The sequence below is a fragment of the Gymnoscopelus microlampas genome (assembly GCF_963454915.1).
Source record: "Gymnoscopelus microlampas genome assembly, chromosome: 20".
NCBI lineage: Eukaryota > Metazoa > Chordata > Actinopteri > Myctophiformes > Myctophidae > Gymnoscopelus > Gymnoscopelus microlampas.
This window is the reverse complement of record NC_139957.1, coordinates 37349293-37369911: the sequence shown is the minus strand read 5'-3', so window position 1 is coordinate 37369911 and position 20619 is coordinate 37349293. Positions and strand designations below refer to the sequence as shown.

Genomic DNA, 20619 nt, shown 5'->3' with positions numbered 1-20619 from the left:
GGCCCAAACCTCTAGTTTCATACATTTGAAACCTTTGAAATGGGACATTCTGCTGTACTTTTTGGTACTTTACGTATATTTTGATGCCAATACTTTCGTACTTTTACTGAAGTCAATTTTTAATACCGAACTTGTACTTGTAAGACTATTTCTACACTAGGGTATTGATACTTTTACTTAAGTACGGAATGTGAGTATACTTCTTCCATCACTGTAGAAATCTATATCTCCTCCCCACAAACCCTCACTGAGTCATATAATCTACCCGAGCAATTTGGACCGAGACAAGAGGAGAACCTGTTGAATCTTCTCTTCTCGGGGTGGGAATGAATACAAAACGCATCATTTGGCAGGTCAACTTATTGATCCGCTTCATTATGCTGGCCACAGGACGTATTCTCTATGGGAGGAAGAGTTGGGGGTTTGTGGGTTTATCGACACACAGGCGTCCGGTTTAGGAACGACGAGGACCCATGTGTGAAACTGAAAACCAAGCTTTGGTGGTACTTGAGTAAAAGTAGCAATACCACAATATAAGAACAATCTGTTACAAGTAAAAGGCCTGTGTTCAAAATGTTACTTGAGTAAAAGTACAAAAGTATTGGCTTCAAAATATACCTAAAAGTACCAAAAGTAAAAGTACTAAAATATTAGAAAATAGCAGATCTACAAGCTCACAATGCGTCGCGATGCGACGCGTTGTGAGCTTGTAGATCGGCTATTTTCAAATAGCCTATGTCTAAAATAGGGCTAAAGTGGTTAATGTATGTTTTATAATGTAATAATTTATATCTGCAAAGTAACTAGTAACAATAGTTTTCAAATAATTGTAGTCGAGTAAAAGTACAATATTTGCCTCTGAGATGTAGTGGAGTAGAAGTATTGAAAATCGGAAATACTCCAGTAAAGTAAAAATAATTGTACTTTTACAGTACAGTGTAAATGTACTTGGTTACTTTACACCACTGCCAAGCTTCGGCGTCAGAAGTAGAAGGGTGTCTGGTGAATAGAATGATGCTGATGCTGATATTATTATTACTATTATTATCATGCCCTCCCTACCTGGCTACCTTCACCACCACAACTACACAAAGACATGTCACATAATGTAGATACCGCCACAAATACAGATCCTTAATAGTGTGTGTGTGTGTGTGTGTGTGTGTGTGTGTGTGTGTGTGTGTGTGTGTGTGTGTGTGTGTGTGTGTGTGTGTGTGTGTGTGTGTGTGTGTGTGTGTGTGTGTGTGTGTGTGTGTTCTACAAGTGTTGCCTGCTGTGGATTCAGTGTTTCCAGGAGAAAGCCAGCGAGTGACAGAACAGTAATTTAACAACCTGTGCTGAATCACAATGAGCTGCCAATGTCATGAGGGGAGAGAGAGAGAGAGAGAGAGAGAGAGAGAGAGAGAGAGAGAGAGAGAGAGAGAGAGAGAGAGAGAGAGAGAGAGAGAATAATTGAGACAGAATTGGGCATACTGTAGCACTGCAGTATAACCCACAATTACAAAATGCCATTATACGTTCATGTGAGTGCGATCAGTGTTCTACACATGGCACGAGGCTCAAGGTCATCTCAACGTGAGGTTCAAACGCTCCATTTGAAATAAATCTCAGTCACTATTTTAATAAACAAACTCGTGTTGTCTCATACATTGTTGTCTTTGCGATGCCTTTGTGATGTACTGTACTTACGATGTCTATGCGATATCTTTGTGATGCCTTTGTGATGTACTGTACTTACGATGTCTATGCGATATCTTTGTGATGCCTTTGTGATGTACTGTACTTACGATGTCTATGCGATATCTTTGTGATGCCTTTGGGACGTCTTTGTGACGTCTTTGTGATGTACTCACAAAGTCTACGCAATATCCTTGTGATGCCTTTTATGATGTCTTTGTATTAACTTTCTACTTGCACTTAGTAGTGGAGTAATATTTGACCAGGAGTATCTATAGTATCTATATATTGACTCCAATACTGGGGGTTGAGTACTTTGTCCATCACTGCATAAATCACATCACAACTTTCATCCTTTTTTTCTTCTCACCATTTTTGTAACCCATTTTTTCACCCAGTGCCAATTGCCTATGTAATCCTGGGCGCTACTCTCCCTCTGCCAGCCTGGGGAGAGCACCAAACTGAGCTCATTCTTCCTTCAACGCATGAGGAGTGAGCAGGCCGCCTCTTATCACCTGACAGGGGGGAGTTTCCCCGGTAGAACGTTACGCGTGGAAGGAACACGTTATTCCAACCAGTTCCTTTCCCCTCCATCAGGCGCCCCGGCTGACCAGGGGGAGGCAGTGTAGAGACCAGGATTACTGCATGTTCTTTTGTGAGGGTATCTACCCTAGGGGACACGGGGAGAACATGCAAACTCCACACAGAAAGGCCCTTTCGCCAACCCCACACAACTTTCTGCATGCTGGTGCCCCGCTGCATGCGGCTGGTCCTTTTGTTCCACTGAATCCTGCCCCTCATACAGAATCTCTAAATCTGCCACTTCATGCCTTTTGTCACCCTCAACATGTCCAGGCATAAAGGCCACACACTTGTTGAAGCAAATTCATTTCCAGAAGGAACGTACAATATGACACCGTGCTGGGAGGATTTTTCTATTACTTTTTTTTCAATCAAAAACAACTGAAAGTATGGGAACATTCACTCTGTCTATCAAAAAAAAAGGTTTTCACAATGTTCAACCGGGTCTCTTCTGTATTAGAGCCAAAGGCACATAATAGACCTTCACACTGAGCTCCAGTCCTACTTGGTAAATGTCTGCTGAAAGATTGACACAGCAGAATACGGGCACACACATTGGGTTTTGACAGAACGCAGGTCTGGGGATATTTAAAAACATATTAATAAAATGGGTTTCTGAATCCTCCACTGTAATAATTACTGTTTTCACATTGGGTAGGGAACAATGGAGAACAGGCCCCTTTGAGGAAGACTTAAAGTGCCAGCCCACAATGGCGTCCGCTCAACAATGACTTCGGTTGAGGAAGGGTCTGTCAAACACAAGCACTGTGGCTTTTGAGTTTGATGTACCGTAATAATTAAATTAATCGCTGAAGAATAAAACCCTAAATGACATTTATGGAATAGATGAAATATGGAATAGATGATGAAAGAGTATTTTTTCCAGAGTTGACTTATAGTAACTTGTTGTACAGGTCATGTCAACATGTTTATGGTGTCGTCTCGTGTCTGTTTAATTGTCCTCTAAGACATTAACATAAAAAAGTGAGGTATATAAAACAGCTACTGTATATCTGATTCAATAATAACTTGGTTATTACTGAAGCAACTGTATGGTGTCCATCTAGCTTGTTACATCTCTTGCATTTAGTCAATTCTAATGGTAACAGGACCTGTTGCTGGACGGTGTCTTAAGGCAGCTTAATATTATGGATTTGGCATTTTCTAATGTTACGTGTTAACAGGGGGGGAGGGGGCATCCCAGTTCTTATCTATTGATTAATAAAAACTAAAAGATGTTTCTATTGATACATTTATTAATCTAGGTACTTATTGAGTTCTCATTCGGATTTGTTATTTGCATACAAGTTGCATTACCTTAAATATATGGTGTACGAAATCAAAGCCTGATGTCATGGATGTAGCTCTCTCTCTGTCTCTCTCTCTCTCTCTGATCTCTGCTCTGCCCTGCCGGAGTTAACAAGTATAGTTCTTCATCTGAAAATCAATCAAACTAAAATAACAAGGACTGTCTATCACCCTGACATGTGCGTGAAGGATATTAAACATAAGCAAGCTGTGATACTTACGTTATTTGTTAAATTGTTTGTTTTGCTTGCTTTGTCTGCTAGTTTAATTGTTTTATTGGCATAAGTAGGCTACTTTGCAGATGGAGTACCGTTTTTATTCAGGGTTCATATGTTTATAGGATGATGTATTTGCACTGTATTAGCCATACTGGTGACAGTACTGGCGACAGTAGTATAGTGTTGTATGTGGCCAATGTGTTGATCTGTGAGCCCAGCCCACCTGCTATTTACAGATATAACTGCCACATTACCTGTAGCCTATGCTCGACTCAGTTCCTTTAATATGCAATATTAGACTTGGCATGATTAAAACAGTGTTAATCATACCAAGTTTTAGCAAAATGACATTAAGGATATTAAGGGCCTAATGTTACAAGTTATGCAATTCCTTTAGTTGGTAGCTAATAATTTGCCAAATCATGACGGGTCTTGTGGTCTTGTGGCTGGCCAGTTTTTTATTATTTTATTTAAAGATTTTTTGGGGGTCTTTTTATGCCTTTATTTATAGGACATTAGACTGACAGGAAATGGGGAGTGACACGCAGCAAAGGTCGTCGGGATCGGGACTCGAACCCGCGACACACTGTCAGGCTGGCATTGCAGCCTAGGGTGCCTGGACCGCCACGCTGCGGCCAAGGCCATGGCTGACCAGTTTTAAGTGAAATAAAAACCTATTTACTACTGTGACGTTAAAGTCGTGTCAGACGGGCAGGCAGCCGGATTATGCTCAAATATGGACATGCTGCGGGAGAGCGTATTATATCTATATATGAGTACCGAAACCTAAGCACACCTATTTCACCCATGCAATAACCCCGGCACTGCCGGGCAAGCTTGTACACAATATGCATAAACAATTTGTGGAGGTACTTCCTTGACCTACTGGCACAATAAACTGGTTGACTGGTCAAGCAGTTTGTGAGATCAGCCCTGGACAGACAAACACACACACATACAGACACCAAGGGGCAAAAGAAAAGAGATTAGAGATTATGTTTTCGCCCCTGTGTGTCCCTTGGGTGTCCTCTCTTGCTTTCGACCTTGATGAGTTAATAATTATTAAAATATCAATTAGTAACAATTTAGCAACAAATTGATGTGATTCTAGCATCTTCCCTTGAAAATGTGTTGGCACTGGCTTGGTTGCTATGGGGATCAAATATTGGGGAGACCAACATGTGTCGGCTTCATGGATTGGCTAAACAAGTGTGACGTTTGGGCCACTGGAACAATATAAGTGCTAATGCGCACAATAGCACTGTATTATTTTAGCGAGAAAGGTTTGAAGTATTCAGTTGGATAAACGGTGTAAGAATGTTCTGCGGAGCAGTCTGTCAGAGGAGAGGAGGACCAGACACAGCCTATCATGCTGCTGTAGCATTCAGGCATAGGGTGTACTGCTTTGGAGCTTACCCCTGTGAGGAGACCCACACGTACAACAAAATCATCTTTCAAATCATCGATCAAATTCATGTGCATGTTTTCAACACTGTGTCTTTGCGCTGGTTGCAGTTGCCCCCAGTACAGACTACTGGAAGAGAATCTCTCCCTGACGTTCCCTCCATGCGCTACGGCCACACAGCTGTGCTGATAGAAGACACCATCTACATACTGTATGGGGGGGCCGCATTGGTGGTCTGCTACGCTCCAACACGCTTTATGCTTTTGACGTCGACACCCATAGATGGTCTAAGCCCACCATTGCTGGGACTGTTCCTCAGGCGAGGTCTTTCCACTCAGCCTGTGTCTTGGGGAAGGTCATGTATATCTATGGAGGATACGACTGGCTGACTAGATACACAAATGACATCTACAAGTTAGCCACCGCTACAATGGTCTGGTCTTTGATTAAAACCAGAGGCACTCCGGAATCCGCAAGGCACTCTGCCACCATCATCGGGACAAAGATGTTTCTAGTTGGTGGCGAACAGGCAGAGACACACATCAGAGTGTTTGACACAGAGAGTTGGCTGAGCACAACGTCTGCACAGCGTTTTCCGGAAAGTCGCTGCTGCACTTCAGCTTTTACCTACAAAGGAGAGCTGTACATATTGGGCACCAACGTAACCTGCCACCAAAGCTTCAATGACCTGTGGAAGTTCAATCCAGAGACCTCCTCCTGGAGGAAGGTTGTGCCCAAGGGAAATTACCCAACTGGATGTTGGGTGTCTAGGATGTGCATGGTGGGAGATCAAATCATCCTCCTCGGACGATATGGCAAACGCAACCTCAATGCCTATTGCCTGTACATCTTAGACTTACGTCCTAGTCTGAAGACTTTATGCAAGATAGCGGTTATTCAGTACAGACTGGGGATGTCTGGACTCCCATATAACATCAGGTGGGAACTGGCAGCCATGACTACAAACAGCAACAGAAAATGAAAAAGAGAAAAAAGCCCAAGAATATTTTAATCTCTGGGACCCCAATCTACACTGTACAACTGTGTTAAATTAAATCAGAATTTGCCTAAATCAAACCCTCACAGGTCCATTTGGTTCCATTTGTACACTCTCGGAGTTACACTCTCGTAAGTGTCCATATGGTTCCACTTCCTAACTATCAGTCATTTAGCTGGGGACCCCACGTTGAGAACCACTGCCATAATATCACAGATTGTGAATTGATCATCTCAGATCCAACGTTCTATTGTCCTAGCCAGGTTCCAGACGAATCTGCCATTGCAAAACATAATTGCCCATGGCAGATTAGGTCTGGCCCCTCTCAATAGAGATTTGATTTCTCTCCCTCCAAAGTTGTGAGGGACCAATCAGAGCCCAGTATGCAAATATGGGGCGGTTTTATCACCAGAGGCATTTTTCATATGGTTCCACAGAGATTCCAGACTAATATCTACGCAGTGATATTAGTTTGGCCATGCCAGGCTACTGTTGTCCCACCATATTTGGGCAAGACTGACATCATCAATATGACGTCATCGTCAACATGATGTCATTGATCCACAGGGAAGCCACACCATTATTTGACCCCACCTTGTCTTCTTCCTTTTCCTTTTTTTCCCCCCCTTCATTTTTTGCTCTCCAGCTCTGTTATGTGATGGTATTTGCAACCAGTAGATATACTGTATCAGAATTGCCAGTTACTTGATAATAAAGGCTTTTCCGTTGCGTCCAAGCAAATACACAACTGTGACACTGCTCCCTGTCATCACAGTTTGTACATGACACAGGGAATAAGTGTAACTGCTGCCCAAAATTCAAAGGCTATGTGAAACAGAACGAAACCAATCGGGAAACCAAGCTGTCTGTCCGGCTTATGGGATCCACGCTACTAGCCTAGCCTGGCTCCAGCCCCTGAATCGCCAGCCTCCCATTAAGGGTCCATGGTGACACTGTAGAAATGTGGGGTTTTCTCGATTGAAAATCTGAGTGTCAGGCTACTACTTACTATCCAATTGCAGCGGACGATTTTTATTTTCTTTTCTTTTTTTGCCATCACACAGGCCTTCATTTTGTGTAGAATTCACAATGTTTTCATCTTCATCTCATAATCGTGTTCCCACAGCGAGAACAGAAGCTACTGGTGAAAGTTAGTGACAGCATGTGGATATTATCGAGGTAAAGAACCCTGAGCAATGCACGCACGCACGCACGCACGCACAATACGGATGCTGTGAGAAATACAAATAAAAAAACAACTACATTACTGGTAGTTAATTACTATTAGTTAATTAGTGATTTTATCTATATACAGAGGGCACCGTTTTCTGAGCTGTACCCTGCACAAGTGCTATAAGCAATCAAGACAAAGCATTAAAACAGAACACCTAGGAAAAAAACAAGGGAAAAACATTGACAAAACACAAATTAATGAACAAGATGGAGAAAGGGAAATGTATCCAAAAGGACTGGTTTTATCTGCTGCATGGTGCAATTGTTTTTTTTTTTCAAGCTCTGAGCGTACGTGCGTGTGCGTGCATGCGCGTGTGCGTGCGTGCGTGCGTGCGTGCGTGCGTGCGTGCGTGCGTGCGTGCGTGCGTGTGCGTGTCTTGCGTACCTCTGGGAGTCCAGGAGGTCTCTGGGTCTGATGACAGCCTTCATCATCATGGCGTCCGGTCGGACGGACTTCTGCGGCGATGTCTTGGGGCTGGAGTCGGACTCGCCACTCTCCTCGTCGCCCATGGCTTTGACGTAGCTGCTGCTCCTCATCCGCCGACAGGGGATCTCGTCGTCCTTCCCTCCCCCCGGGTAACCCCCCCACTCGTCCTGCTGGGGCACCTGTGTGATGGGCCATTTTTTTTGGGGGGGGGGGACATGAATGGACTGGTTAATAGAATGTATACTCTTATTATATCTCTAGGTGTTTATAGGTCTGTGGCTTTTTTTAGAGCGGATCCTGCTCTATACCTGACTTTGTCCGTGTTCACCGTCAACGCTCTGATTGGTCAGACCCGTCAACGCTCTGATTGGTCAGACCCGTCAACGCTCTGATTGGTCAGACCCGTCAACGCTCTGATTGGTCAGACCCGTCAACGCTCTGATTGGTCAGACCCGTCAACAAAGTGATTGGTCAAGCTTCACGTGACACATGGCTATAAACACATTATAAACACATATCGATGACAAAATGTATCAAAGGCGCCGCTACCTTCACACAGGGTGTGATTTTTTTAAATATTTTTTGAAAAATCTTGATGATATGTGCAAATCTTTGAATATATATTTTTTTAAGCAAACATTTGTAAAATATTTTGTTCCAGGGACCCCCAGAAGCAAAGATTTGAAGTTAAAAATGTTGTTCAAAAATAATGTATTCATAGATTTGCACAAATGCACTTAACCCAAAAAACATACTTCAAACATACTTCAAAAATCCAGACATGTTTGGTGGCTCTCATGCACTGTGACACGAGAAATGAATAATGACTGGGGGAAATGGGACAGGGCCTCAGTTTCATCAATTTATTTTGGACATCAAACTAGCTTTTGATCTTTTTTTTGTACAATCAATGCAAAAAAGATTGTATTAGATTTTTTATAAATCAATTAGTCTGAGCCATTTAAGGCCTATTAAGCCAGATTGTATACTTTATCGCACCAACACTGTCTCATAAAAATAGCAAAAATAGCACATCTACAAGCTAACCCTAACCCACAATGCATTGCAATGTGACGCGTTGGGAGCTTATAGATCTGCTATTATCAATATTTAAATTATTTTCCACCAAAAATCAACTCTTTTTATAGTCGTTTTATAGTTTTATTCAAACTGTTGCACCTTAACATCAAACAAAACATGCAAATGTTTCTCGTCGGCCTTCATCAGATCAGGACAGACTGTTCTGATGGAGTCAGTGAATGCCTCCATACATCATTGGAAGTTTTGTTTTTTGAAGGATCTTGACTCAGGCATGGTTATAAAGCCAAGCTAGACTGTCAGTCCCATTTATTAGCAGATAGAGGCATAACATCTGAGGCAGATAGAGTAGGACCATGGCAGATCTATTTTCACTGCATCTGACCTCAAGAACAAGTCAAGTACTTTTATGTACCCCATTTTCTCCTGCTGGCTATAACGTCCCTATTCTGTGGCGCACAATCGTGCATTCAGTGAAAATAGCAGATCTACAGCTGTGAGCTTGTAGATCTGCTATTCTTTTGCAAAAAATATTTGCTGTAGAGTAAAATACTAGCGGAGCTACTATAGAGCCAGGGAGACTCTGGTCAACAAAGTATTGTTTGATATAATACTAGATTTTTAATGTTTTAAATTCAGTTTTGCCCCAAATGCCATAAATTGTCTGATTGCTGTGAAACTTTGCATGCACACTCCTAGTAGGCCAAGGATTTTGTTTTCTAATTGCCCTCATGGTAGCTCTCTAACAGGTTGCTTCATGTTTGCTGTGAGCTTGTAGATCTGCTATTTTTGAAAAATTGTGCAAATGTTTGTATATATATATATTTTTCAACATTTGTTAAATATTTTGTTCCAGGGACCTCCAGAAGCAAAGATTTGAGTTGGACATTTTGTTTCAAAAATATATGTAAAGCTTTGCACAAATGTTCAAGCACTCGGTGCTCACTATGAGCTTGTAGATCTGCTATTTTTTAATAGCCAAAGTATAACATAATGGTTATATATTTCTTAAATGTATGCCCTACTTTGTTTTACAACAGTATCACACAAAAGCTGCGAAAATTGTCCATCTATACAAGCTCACAATGCGTCACTTGTAGATCGGCTGTTTCTCAGGTCCTTTATTACATTTCCTGAAAAGTGATGCTTTCAGACACATACAAAGGTGTTCCACCCAACAGCAATGATATTGTTGCTGTCGAGCAGAAACCTCTTTTCTCCATATTCTAATATTCATTTTTTTTTGTTGCTTGTAGATCTGCTAATTTTGCAATTTGAATCCTGAAAAGTAACAGTTTTGGACATATATGATGTTTCCAACCGACAGAGACAACATATACCGTACATCTTCAGTAAAAAACAACACATTTGTCTTCATCACCAAAATGGAAAACAACACATTCGTTTCCATCACACAGATAGTATGCAGGTAGAGCATTCGCACACAGATTACCCACAGTGCATCTCATTTCATCAAGAATTATGATCTTGGTACCATTATTCTTTTATGTTCGCATTATGTGTAGAGCATGTACAATTATGAATGCTAAGTATAAGTGCCGCTATTGCTAATAGAAAAATCTATGATTTGATGGAGATGGGATGTGTAACCAATTAAAGTGAACTGGATAAAACTTCATCCTCTCTTGTACAACAGTTCATAGACTCATTTCAATATCACAACCTCATTACACACAACCCCCCCTCTCTCTCTCCTGTCCTCTCTCTCTCTCTCTCTCTCTCTCTCTCTCTCTCTCTGTCTCCCCGCCCTCTCTCTCTGCCCCCCCCTCTCGCTCTCTCTCATCTTGCTTTAGTTAAACAGTACAACAGAGTTCAATTACCGTGACTATTGCAGCAACAGCTGAGTCAGTATTAACGTTCCAGAAATAAACACACACGCACGCCATGCACGCAAACGCACACACACACACACACACACACACACACACACACACACACACACACACACACACACACACACACACACACACACACACACACACACACACACACACACACACACACACACACACACACACACACACACGTGTGTGATATTCTGAGATACATCCCTACAGTAGCCTGGGGCTTAGTGCGTGTGTGCGTGTGTGTGTGTGTTGCACATGCTCGGGGCTCTCTCTACCTGAAAGCACTCCTTTCTTTCTCTCTTTTCTCACCCCCCCCCACCCCCCCCATTCTTTTTGTCATGTGTGATTTGCTGTGTTGCGGTGCCTTGGGCTGCATGCTGGCTGTCAGCAGATATACGTACAGTGTGTAATATACAGTATGTAGACATGCATCTTTATGGGCTCTGATGTGAACCCATAAAGGATGACATTGTCATTGATCATTAAATCCTATGCAGAGGTCGAGGTGGTGGCAGTGCACCCATGCTCTATCTATCTGTCACTTTAATATCCCTGGCCTGCAGAACCGGCTCGCCAAACTCCTAGCTTTCATCTATGTATACATTGGCTTAAGCCAAGACTTCCTGTGATACCAATAAATAAGAACTTAAAGTATACTAAGTTAGCTCCATTGATCCAAGGTGGAACACAATTGGGCTGATTGATCAATAAAACATTTGTGCAAATCTTTGAATATATATATTTTTAAAGCGAACATTTGTAACTCAAATCTTTGTTTCTGGGGGTCCCTAGCACAAAATATTTTACAAATGATCTACAAGCTTATGAGCTATGAGCTTGTATATCTGCTATTTTTGAATAGCCAAAGACATCTAAAATGACAGTGATGCGTTCCTGGATTGAATGGGTTAAAATGATTTTTAATCTGTGCGAATATTGACATTTCGAGCAACAAGGCTCTTACTCAGACTTCAAATCTATGAGGAAGATTCTTGTTGCTGTTGAACAAAACACTATTCTTGCAGAGTTACAGGAAGGAATTTGCGTAGCTTGTTTTATCTGCTGTAGCCTGCGTGTTGGAATTACTGAACATCAGTCATTTTACTCCAATTATAAATTGGAGAAAGAAAATGATTGCCTGCCAAAGAAAAAAGACAGCACTCAAGATCAGACAGTCAGCCTGCAGCAGAAGTTAACGTTAGCTAGTAGCGAAACAATTTTGGAATTAAGGCAGCATCACAGCGGGGTTCTCATCAGTACGGATTTAAAAACCCACAGTTCTGTGCTGGGCACAAACACCCTGGAACAATTTATAAGCAATTTAGGGGCTATTGTTCATCTTGGAGGAAGCGGTTCAATACCCAGGCAAGTCACACCATAAGACTATAATAATGGTACATAATGCCTCCCTGCTTCGCACTCGGCATCACGGTTTGGGGGTAAGTCCCTGGGACAGCATCATGTCCAGGTGGGTGTACTTGTATTGTTACTGTCAGGCAGAAACCTCTCGTATTGTTACTGTCAGGCAGAAACCTCTCCTCTCCATACACTAACTTTTGGTGTTTTTTTGTGAATGAAGGCCCTATTTGATCATACTACACACAAAAGCATAAAAAGTAGCAGATCCGTAAGCTCAAAACGTGGTGTGAAGCGACGCGTTTTGAGCTTGTAGATCTGCAACGTTTGCTTTTTTTTTAAAATTTGAATCCTGAAAAGGACTGAAAAGGAACAGTTTTGGACTTTCACCCGACATAGACGACATCAAGCTGCCTCACACTAAGGAAACAGGCTCCTGACCGATGGGCCACATGGCTCACTAATATGAGTAAAAGTAGAAATGTGTTAAATGCATTGACAAACCTCCTATACCTCTTTTCTGTTCTGTTCTGCTTCAAAACAAACATCGCGGACCATATAATCCACTTCATTTCTTGGTGTTGTAGCACAAACATGTATTGTGATTGCTTTACATTTTCAAACAGTGTTACTTTTTTGAACAAATGTGTGAAAGAATTAGTCATGTACAATGAATTTGGTGCTGATCGCTCCAGCGGTTTGCAAGATTAGCTCTGCACAAACACACGCACGCACACACACACACACACACACACACACACACACACACACACACCCACAGACACAGACACAGACACACGCACGCCTTAACTACGCGTATATGGATATTATTCTAGACGGATATTTTCGCCTTCCATTTCAAAAAAGAAAAAGAAAAAAATCTGTTCACACAACCTTAATATAAAACAATATCGAGGAACATAATTGTTTTCAAAATATCCACATTAGTGTGGACAGTGCCTTAGACTCTTCTAGTCTAGGTAATTGTTTTTGCATTGAACTCAGGAGATAATGGTTGGCAGTGACTGGGCTGTATTTTAAATTGATTTATACCACAATGATTGGCGGCGACAGACCGTATGTCAGTAGATAAATGTTCAGAAATGTCAGAACATCACGCATTAGCGGATACCGTAGCCATCATCCACATGCCACAGCTGAGCCATCGCTGGGACAGTAATAATAAGATATTTGATGGAAAATGTCACATATTGAAAAATATTAAATACGGTTCCATTATAAATAAGGGAAACCATGATCATCTCAAGCTTTGACCCAGTTATCAAGCCAAGTGTGGTGAATCTATCTAAATTATAGTGAGACTATTCACTTGTCAAATTTATGAAAAACAATCAATCCTGTGAAGTGTTTCACATCATGTTCCAATCGTCATGATTCTGATCCAGGTACGCGACACCGTCGGCCAAGGTACTCCGTAACACATTCATTTTCATCGCACAATGTGTCGGTTGGCGCGTCGGTTGACCCGTGGTGGAAAGTACTGTACTTAAGTAAAATTTTTGTACTTTACTGGAGTATTTCCAATTTTCAATACTTTTACTTCTACTCCACTACATCTCAGTGGCAAATATTGTACTTTTACTCGACTCGACTACAATTATTTGAAAACTTTAGTTACTAGTTCCTTTAAAAAAAAAAAAATTATTACAAAACATACATTAACCACTTCAACTCTATACATTTTGGCCATTTGAAAATAGCCAAGCTCACAATGCGTCGTATCGTGACGCATTGTGAGCTTGTAGATCGGCTATTTTCAAACGATTTTTATACATTGTATACATTTAAAAATGTGTGAAATGGGACATTCTGCATGATGAGTACATTCAACTTTTGTAATTTAAGCATATTTTGATACCAATACTTTTGTACTTTTACTCAAGTCAATTTTGAATTCCGGACTTTTACGTGTAACAGAGTATTTCTACACGTTGATATTAAAATGTTTAAGAACCAATGATTTCAGTGGTTGCTGAGGGCACAACACTCCTCCTGTGTCCAGAGGCGAGAAAGAAGGGTGGAGAATGGGTTGAGGAAGGGAAGGCATGCAGCAGGGCAGGGTGGCAGAGTTAGCCTGGTTCCAGACGAATCTGCCAGATTAGGTCTGGCCCCTCTCAATAGAGATTTTATTTCTCTCCCTCCGTGCGTGCGTGCGTGCGTGCGTGCGTGCGTGCATGCGTGCCAATAGATGCTAATTTACTCATTTACTTTGAAGCACTACATTGGCTACTTATGTGCCTCTTTACCTTGTTGTTTGTTGACTAGAGTTCATGCTTACTCTGCTTATTCCAATCCTGCACTTGTATGCTAAATGCCTAAAGTGTAATTGTGTAATTGTGCGCAAAGAAAGCGCGACACCCTCCCACCATTATGTAGGGATGAAGGGATGTTGCTTTGTGCTATATGTGTGTGTGTGTGTGTGTGTGTGTGTGCGTGTGCGTGTGCGTGTGCGTGTGCGTGCGCGTGCGCGTGCGCGTGTGTGTGTGTGTGTGTAGCTACATGTGCCAGGCAGTAGGTGTTAATAAGTAAGTAATATAGGCCCCACGCCTTGGGGATTTATTTGTCACAGTATATTTGCATATATGTGAAATTTGTCCTCTGCATTTCACCCATCCTATAACACCTAGGAGCAGTGAGCAGCCAAATGTGGCGCTCAGGTAGCAATTAGGGGTTAAGAGTCTTGCTCAGGGACACACATCGACACATTACTGTTATGGCCTGGAATCGTACCTGGGACATCCAGGAGTCTGGCTCCCCAGGCAGGCTCACTAACCACTCAGCTATGGCCAACCCTTAGGTGTTGTCAGAAGGTGTTGTCTCTATAAGAGTTACAGTTACTTTTTGTCATGTCATCTCACACCTATTATTATTTGGTGTGCACGCACGCACGCACGCACGCACGCACGCACGCACGCGCACACGCACACACACACACACACACACACACACACACACACACACACACACACACACACACACACACACACACAAATAAGGGTCCTTGACACTTATTCATGGCAAGGCAAGGCCAAATTGATATGTATTTGGCCGCGGACCCCCGTCTGAAAATGTGTCGTGACAGGGACCCCCAGAAGACAAGATTTGTGTAAAAAAAACGTAATAATAATGATTCAAAATCTTCCAAATATTTTCAAGATAGAAACAAAAAAACTAAAATAGCAGATGCACAAGCTCTCAACACGGCACGAAGTGACGCGTTGTGATCTTGTACATCTGCTATTTTTGAAAGGCCAAAGTATAAATGGATAAAGTGGTTAAAATGATTGGGATGCTGTATTAACACAATTTGCTGGGGACCCCCCAGGGTGGCAAGGCTAACTACTCACGACCACAAGCCAAGGCTCTTACAGAGAGTGGTTAAAACGGTACGGCACATCACCAGGACTGAGCTGCCAGACTTGGGAACCTTTACACCCAGACGGCAGCAGAGTGAAGATTCTGTCAGGCTATGGCTTTCCCAATCACCATCAACAAAGGTCAGGGCCAAGAGAATGGATGAGCTGTTGGCATCTACCTTGCCTCAGCTCTACACTGCCTTCTCCAGGGGAAAGAGAACTAGCAGCGTGCCATGAACGTTTGTATTATGGTGATGTGGAGGGGAATAACTGACTGCACTGTTTAAAAGGAGCTGCTTTTGTTGTCTGTAAGTGATTCATTCAAACACATAATTGCAATCAGTTTGTTTTGATAAAATCCCATTCTGCATTCACAACAAATTCTCCAATGACTTTGGCTTTTCAGAACTAAAACCTTTTCAGAACTAAAACTACACGCTGCCTACATGTATGTACAATATACATGATGACTGACATTGTGACTGAGTTCTTGTCTTCTAGTCTTCTTTGTCTCCTATGTTTTTTTTTCTATTGTCTCGTTCTCGTGAGTGTAATTGACAGAGGGACGAATAAGTATGTGAACCTATTATAGCAGGGACCCTATATCTCCTACGTGACGGCAGTAACTCATACACATTCATACAGCATTCTTATAACACAGGCATGATTAAATGCAGGGTTATCTGTCATGTATCTCTAATGTGTCTATTCTCTATGTCTACAGTTCGTTGTTGAAATGTGGACTTGATGATTGGTCACAACTTGTCCGTGTCACAGTGCAAACAGTCTACCCTGTATTTACTACTGTACTGTACATACTGTACTACAACATTAAATGTTGAAATGAGGATATGAAACAAAGACTAATGTTTTTAATGTCATAACAGGAGACACAAACAATGATTTGTTCCATGGATAAGGGAGCTGTATGGTTTAGATCAGGGGTCTTCAACAGGGGGTCCGGGAACCCTAGGGGGTCCTCAGAGCTACTATAAAGGGTCCGCCAAATCTTTGTGTGAGAGGATTTAGTTTTTTACATTAACCACTTGAACCCTAGAATTTGTTTTCTGAGGGGAACATTAGCCGAAAATAGCAGATCTACAAGCTCTCAACGCCTCGCGCTGCGAGGCGTTGAGAGCTTGTAGATCTGCTATTTTTGGCAAAGAGACTATAGGCAAAGAGACTTCTCTACAGGTAGAGTGTCTTGAGACAACTTGTTGTGATTTGACACTTTAATAAAATTGAATTGAATTGAGGTGTAGAGGGAAAAAAGGGCAGACTAAGTAAAAAAAAACTTTCATCTGAAACACAATTTTATACAATATAGAGTAGGGGTCCCTGCTTCATCTCTCTCTCAGCTAGGGGGTCCTTGGCCTGAAAACGTTGAAGACCCCTGGTTTAGATAGAACCATGGACAGAGCTCACCTGACCAGCACTACTCAGCACCAAGGACAGTTCACAGTTCATGTGGTTCACAACCATGGACAGAGCTCACAGGTCCAGCACCATGGACAGTTCCACTTTGCTCCAACCTAGCATTGCAACCCACCGTTTACTGTATTTAATTATTGTGACTAGAAAAAAAAGCCTCTGCAAATAAATTGTAATATTACACACATGCACGTGCACACGCACGCACGCACGCACGCACACACACACACACACACACACACACACACACACACACACACACACACACACACACACACACACACACACACACACACACACACACACACACACACACACACACACACACACCTACCCCTTTAAGCTGGCCTATTAAATGTCCCAACCCATGACTTATATTTGCAAAGTTTGGAGACAATGGGCGAATTATCAAAGCGTAAGATAATATGTACTATATCGTGGCTGTCGGGAGAAACCCTGTATGAACAAAACCGTAACTTTTCAGTAAATGGAAAAATAACCTGTGTTCCACCGGATCCAATGCAGTTATTTAGTCAAAACACAAGCTCTAGTTAACACGTTGTGAGCTTAGGGCATTCATTTATAAAAACAAACTAATTATAAATGTATTGATATGTTATATATCAATATAGTATATACTATCCACTATCAGATGTGACACACACATGGCATGCACAACCACATGCACACACACACACATGCACTCAGGATGATAAGAACCATTCATCTCCTCTCAGACACACACGTGCAGAGTGTACGGAATGGAGTCGACGGGTTAATTAAGTCTTGGAGGGTTTGATATTTTTAGACGTGTAATTAATGAACACCACACCAGAGGACAGGCTCAAGCTGTGCCGAGATCCCTTTCATTTGGATTCCGCTGATAAACTAGCTATAGACTCTCCAATCTGCATGTCTCCCTCTGCGTGTGTGTGTGTGTGTGTGTGTGTGTGTGTGTGTGTGTGTGTGTGTGTGTGTGTGTGTGTGTGTGTGTGTGTGTGTGTGTGTGTGTGTGTGTGTGTGTGTGTGTGTGTGTGCGCGTGTGTGTGTTATAGTTGTGAGGACCAAATGTCCTCACACGTATAGTAGAATATTAGAAATAGACATTGTGAGAACCATTTTCCTGGTCCTGTTTTATGGTTGAAAAAGATTTTTAGAGATAGGTTTATAATTAGAAAAATATTGAGGTTGGGTTTAGAATTAGGATTAGACATTCAGAGATTCGGTTTAGGAATTGGAATTGGAATTAGAGTTAAAAATGATTTATACTTATAGATGCGCGCCAGTGTCATGCACCGAAAAATAGCTGATCTACAAGCTCACAACGCGCCGGAGCGCGACACGTTGTGAGCTTGTAGATCAGCAATTGGCTCTAGGCTTATGGTTACAAATGGCTAAATGTATAAAAAATTGCATTTGTAAAAAAATGCTGTCCTAAAATGTTGATGCCCTCACAAGTATAGTAACACAAAACCGTGTGTGTGTGTGGGGGGGTGTGCGTGTGCGTGTACATGTGCGTGTGTGTCCAGATAACACAGAATTGTTCCAGGCCAAAGCTTTGAAGTTAGCAGTTAACCACATGTACACGCTAGCCTTTACACCCCCCAGCTTACGTCCGTACTCTCTGGGGAAAGCCTTCGCAGAAAATAGCAGCTTACAACGCTATACGCGTTGTAAGGTTGTAGTCAGATCAGCTATTTCCAGCAAAGATGTCTAATGGAGGGCGAAAGTAAGAAGGTCAGCTAGGGGCTCATTGCCGGTATCAAGCGAGAATGCGTTGAGCGTTGAGCTTTTAGATAGACTATTATCGCCTAAAAGATTATGTGTAAATGGCAAAAAGGAGCAGAACAAGTACAGAGCCCTGGGGGATCCCGCCGGTCAAACGTACATGGCTCCATCCGCACGTTCGAGACACAGGAGAGTTCGTCTGCATGAATCACATTCATGTGAATTTAAAGTAGAAGGATTCAAAGGCTATACACTGCAACCAACCACAAAGCAGTGTTGCCATGTCCGCTTACTATAAGCGACTTTGGGCTTGTTTTTCTGTAAAGTCGCTTGTAAATATTGGCCTTGCTTTCATAGATAGACGGACCTGGTTGCTTATTTCTATCACAAAATCCGGCAAAACTGATACAAATCTCTTCTCCACAGCGGAACGTCAGAAAAGGCGGTGCCTCCATATCTGGCATTTCTATTGACACCATTCTAGGTCCATTTCAGCTCCGACACTAAACAACACACTGGTGTAAAAAATGGCCAGTATCCACACACCACTTCAGCTCCGCATCGCTTTGGGTATGAGCTTGTAGGAGTTTCTGCCTTTTACTTAATGGTGCCCTGCCAGGAACAGAAGCCCTCCAGATTGTGTCAGGCAGCAGCAGCGCTGAAGGAAAGCCGGCGGGCCGAGAGGCCGCAGTGCATTTCATTGATTAACTCTGCAGAGCGGTCTACCACCAACACACATAAGTCACTGCCATTAACTAAGGAGAGAGAAACACACAGAGCCGGAGTGAGCCAGAGAGAGAGAGAGAGAGAGAGAGAGAGAGAGAGAGAGAGAGAGAGAGAGAGAGAGAGAGAGAGAGAGAGAGAGAGAGAGAGAAAGACAGAGAGAGAGAGAGAGAGAGAGAAAGACAAAGCGAGAGAGTGTAGGAGAGGGAGGAGGAAAGTGAGACAGATACAGAGGAGAGGAGAGAAAGGAGAAAAGAGGAAGTGATGGAGAGGAGGTAGAGGTGGGGGGGGGGGGGGGTTGGGGTGGTTGAGAGACTCCTGAAGGCTCAATCATTGTAATCCCGCCCACCTGATTATATAGCCAATCATCTCCTCCCACATGATTGGATGGAGAGTGCTGTGTGTGTGTTTTGAAACAGGTCTGTCTCTCACACACACGCGCGCACACACACGCACACACACACACACACACACACACACACACACACACACACACACACACACACACACACACACACACACACACACACACACACACACACACACACACACACACACACACACACACACACACACACACACACACACACACACACAGTACTGTATATTTTTTTGCTGACATACATGTCTTTGTGTTTATGTAAATCTGTGCTACATGCTATAGGACACAGGTCTTCAAAGTGAGGGCCTCCAGAGGAAGCCAGGGGCAATTAAAAAAGAAAGAAAAAAAAAAATATATATAATATATACTCTATGTACAGTACATGGGAGTCACATGTGCACACACTGTCGCTCCAATCAGTCTAACAGCCTCCTCACACTCACCATAACCACATATCATTTACAATTTACATTTTAGTCATATAGCAGATGCTCTTGAGCGACTTACAGTAAGCAGGATAAACAAAGGGTAATACATCAAATGCATAGAAATAGTAAGGCATGGCAAGGCCACGCAGGCAATTTTATTTGTATAGCACATTCAACGGCAAGGCAATTCCCGGAAGGAGACACAAAGAGTCTTAGGAATGTGACAAAAACAAAAGAATATCCATGAATTCTCCATGGGGTGACTAATTGATAGAAAAACAAATATTTTTTGGGGTGAACTATCCCTTTAAGTGCACATTCCGGGAGGCCAGTAAGGAGCGAGTTACAGTAGTCAAGTTTTTATCAGCTTGCAAAGCATGCTGGTCTATGAAGAGACTGACCTACTAGTCATACATGTGTTCGACATGTGTTCGACATATT

The 20619-nt window shown here is 42.4% G+C and overlaps 1 protein-coding gene across 1 annotated transcript in view; it reads right to left on the bottom strand.

The window, feature by feature from the left end:
- Positions 1 to 20619, bottom strand: part of dlgap2a (discs, large homolog-associated protein 2a) — a 304056-nt gene that overhangs the window by 62598 nt on the left and 220839 nt on the right. The window contains exon 5 of the mRNA XM_084045680.1: positions 7806 to 8026. Coding sequence (XP_083901806.1) covers positions 7806 to 8026 — 221 coding nt within the window. The remainder of the gene's footprint in view (positions 1 to 7805; positions 8027 to 20619) is intronic.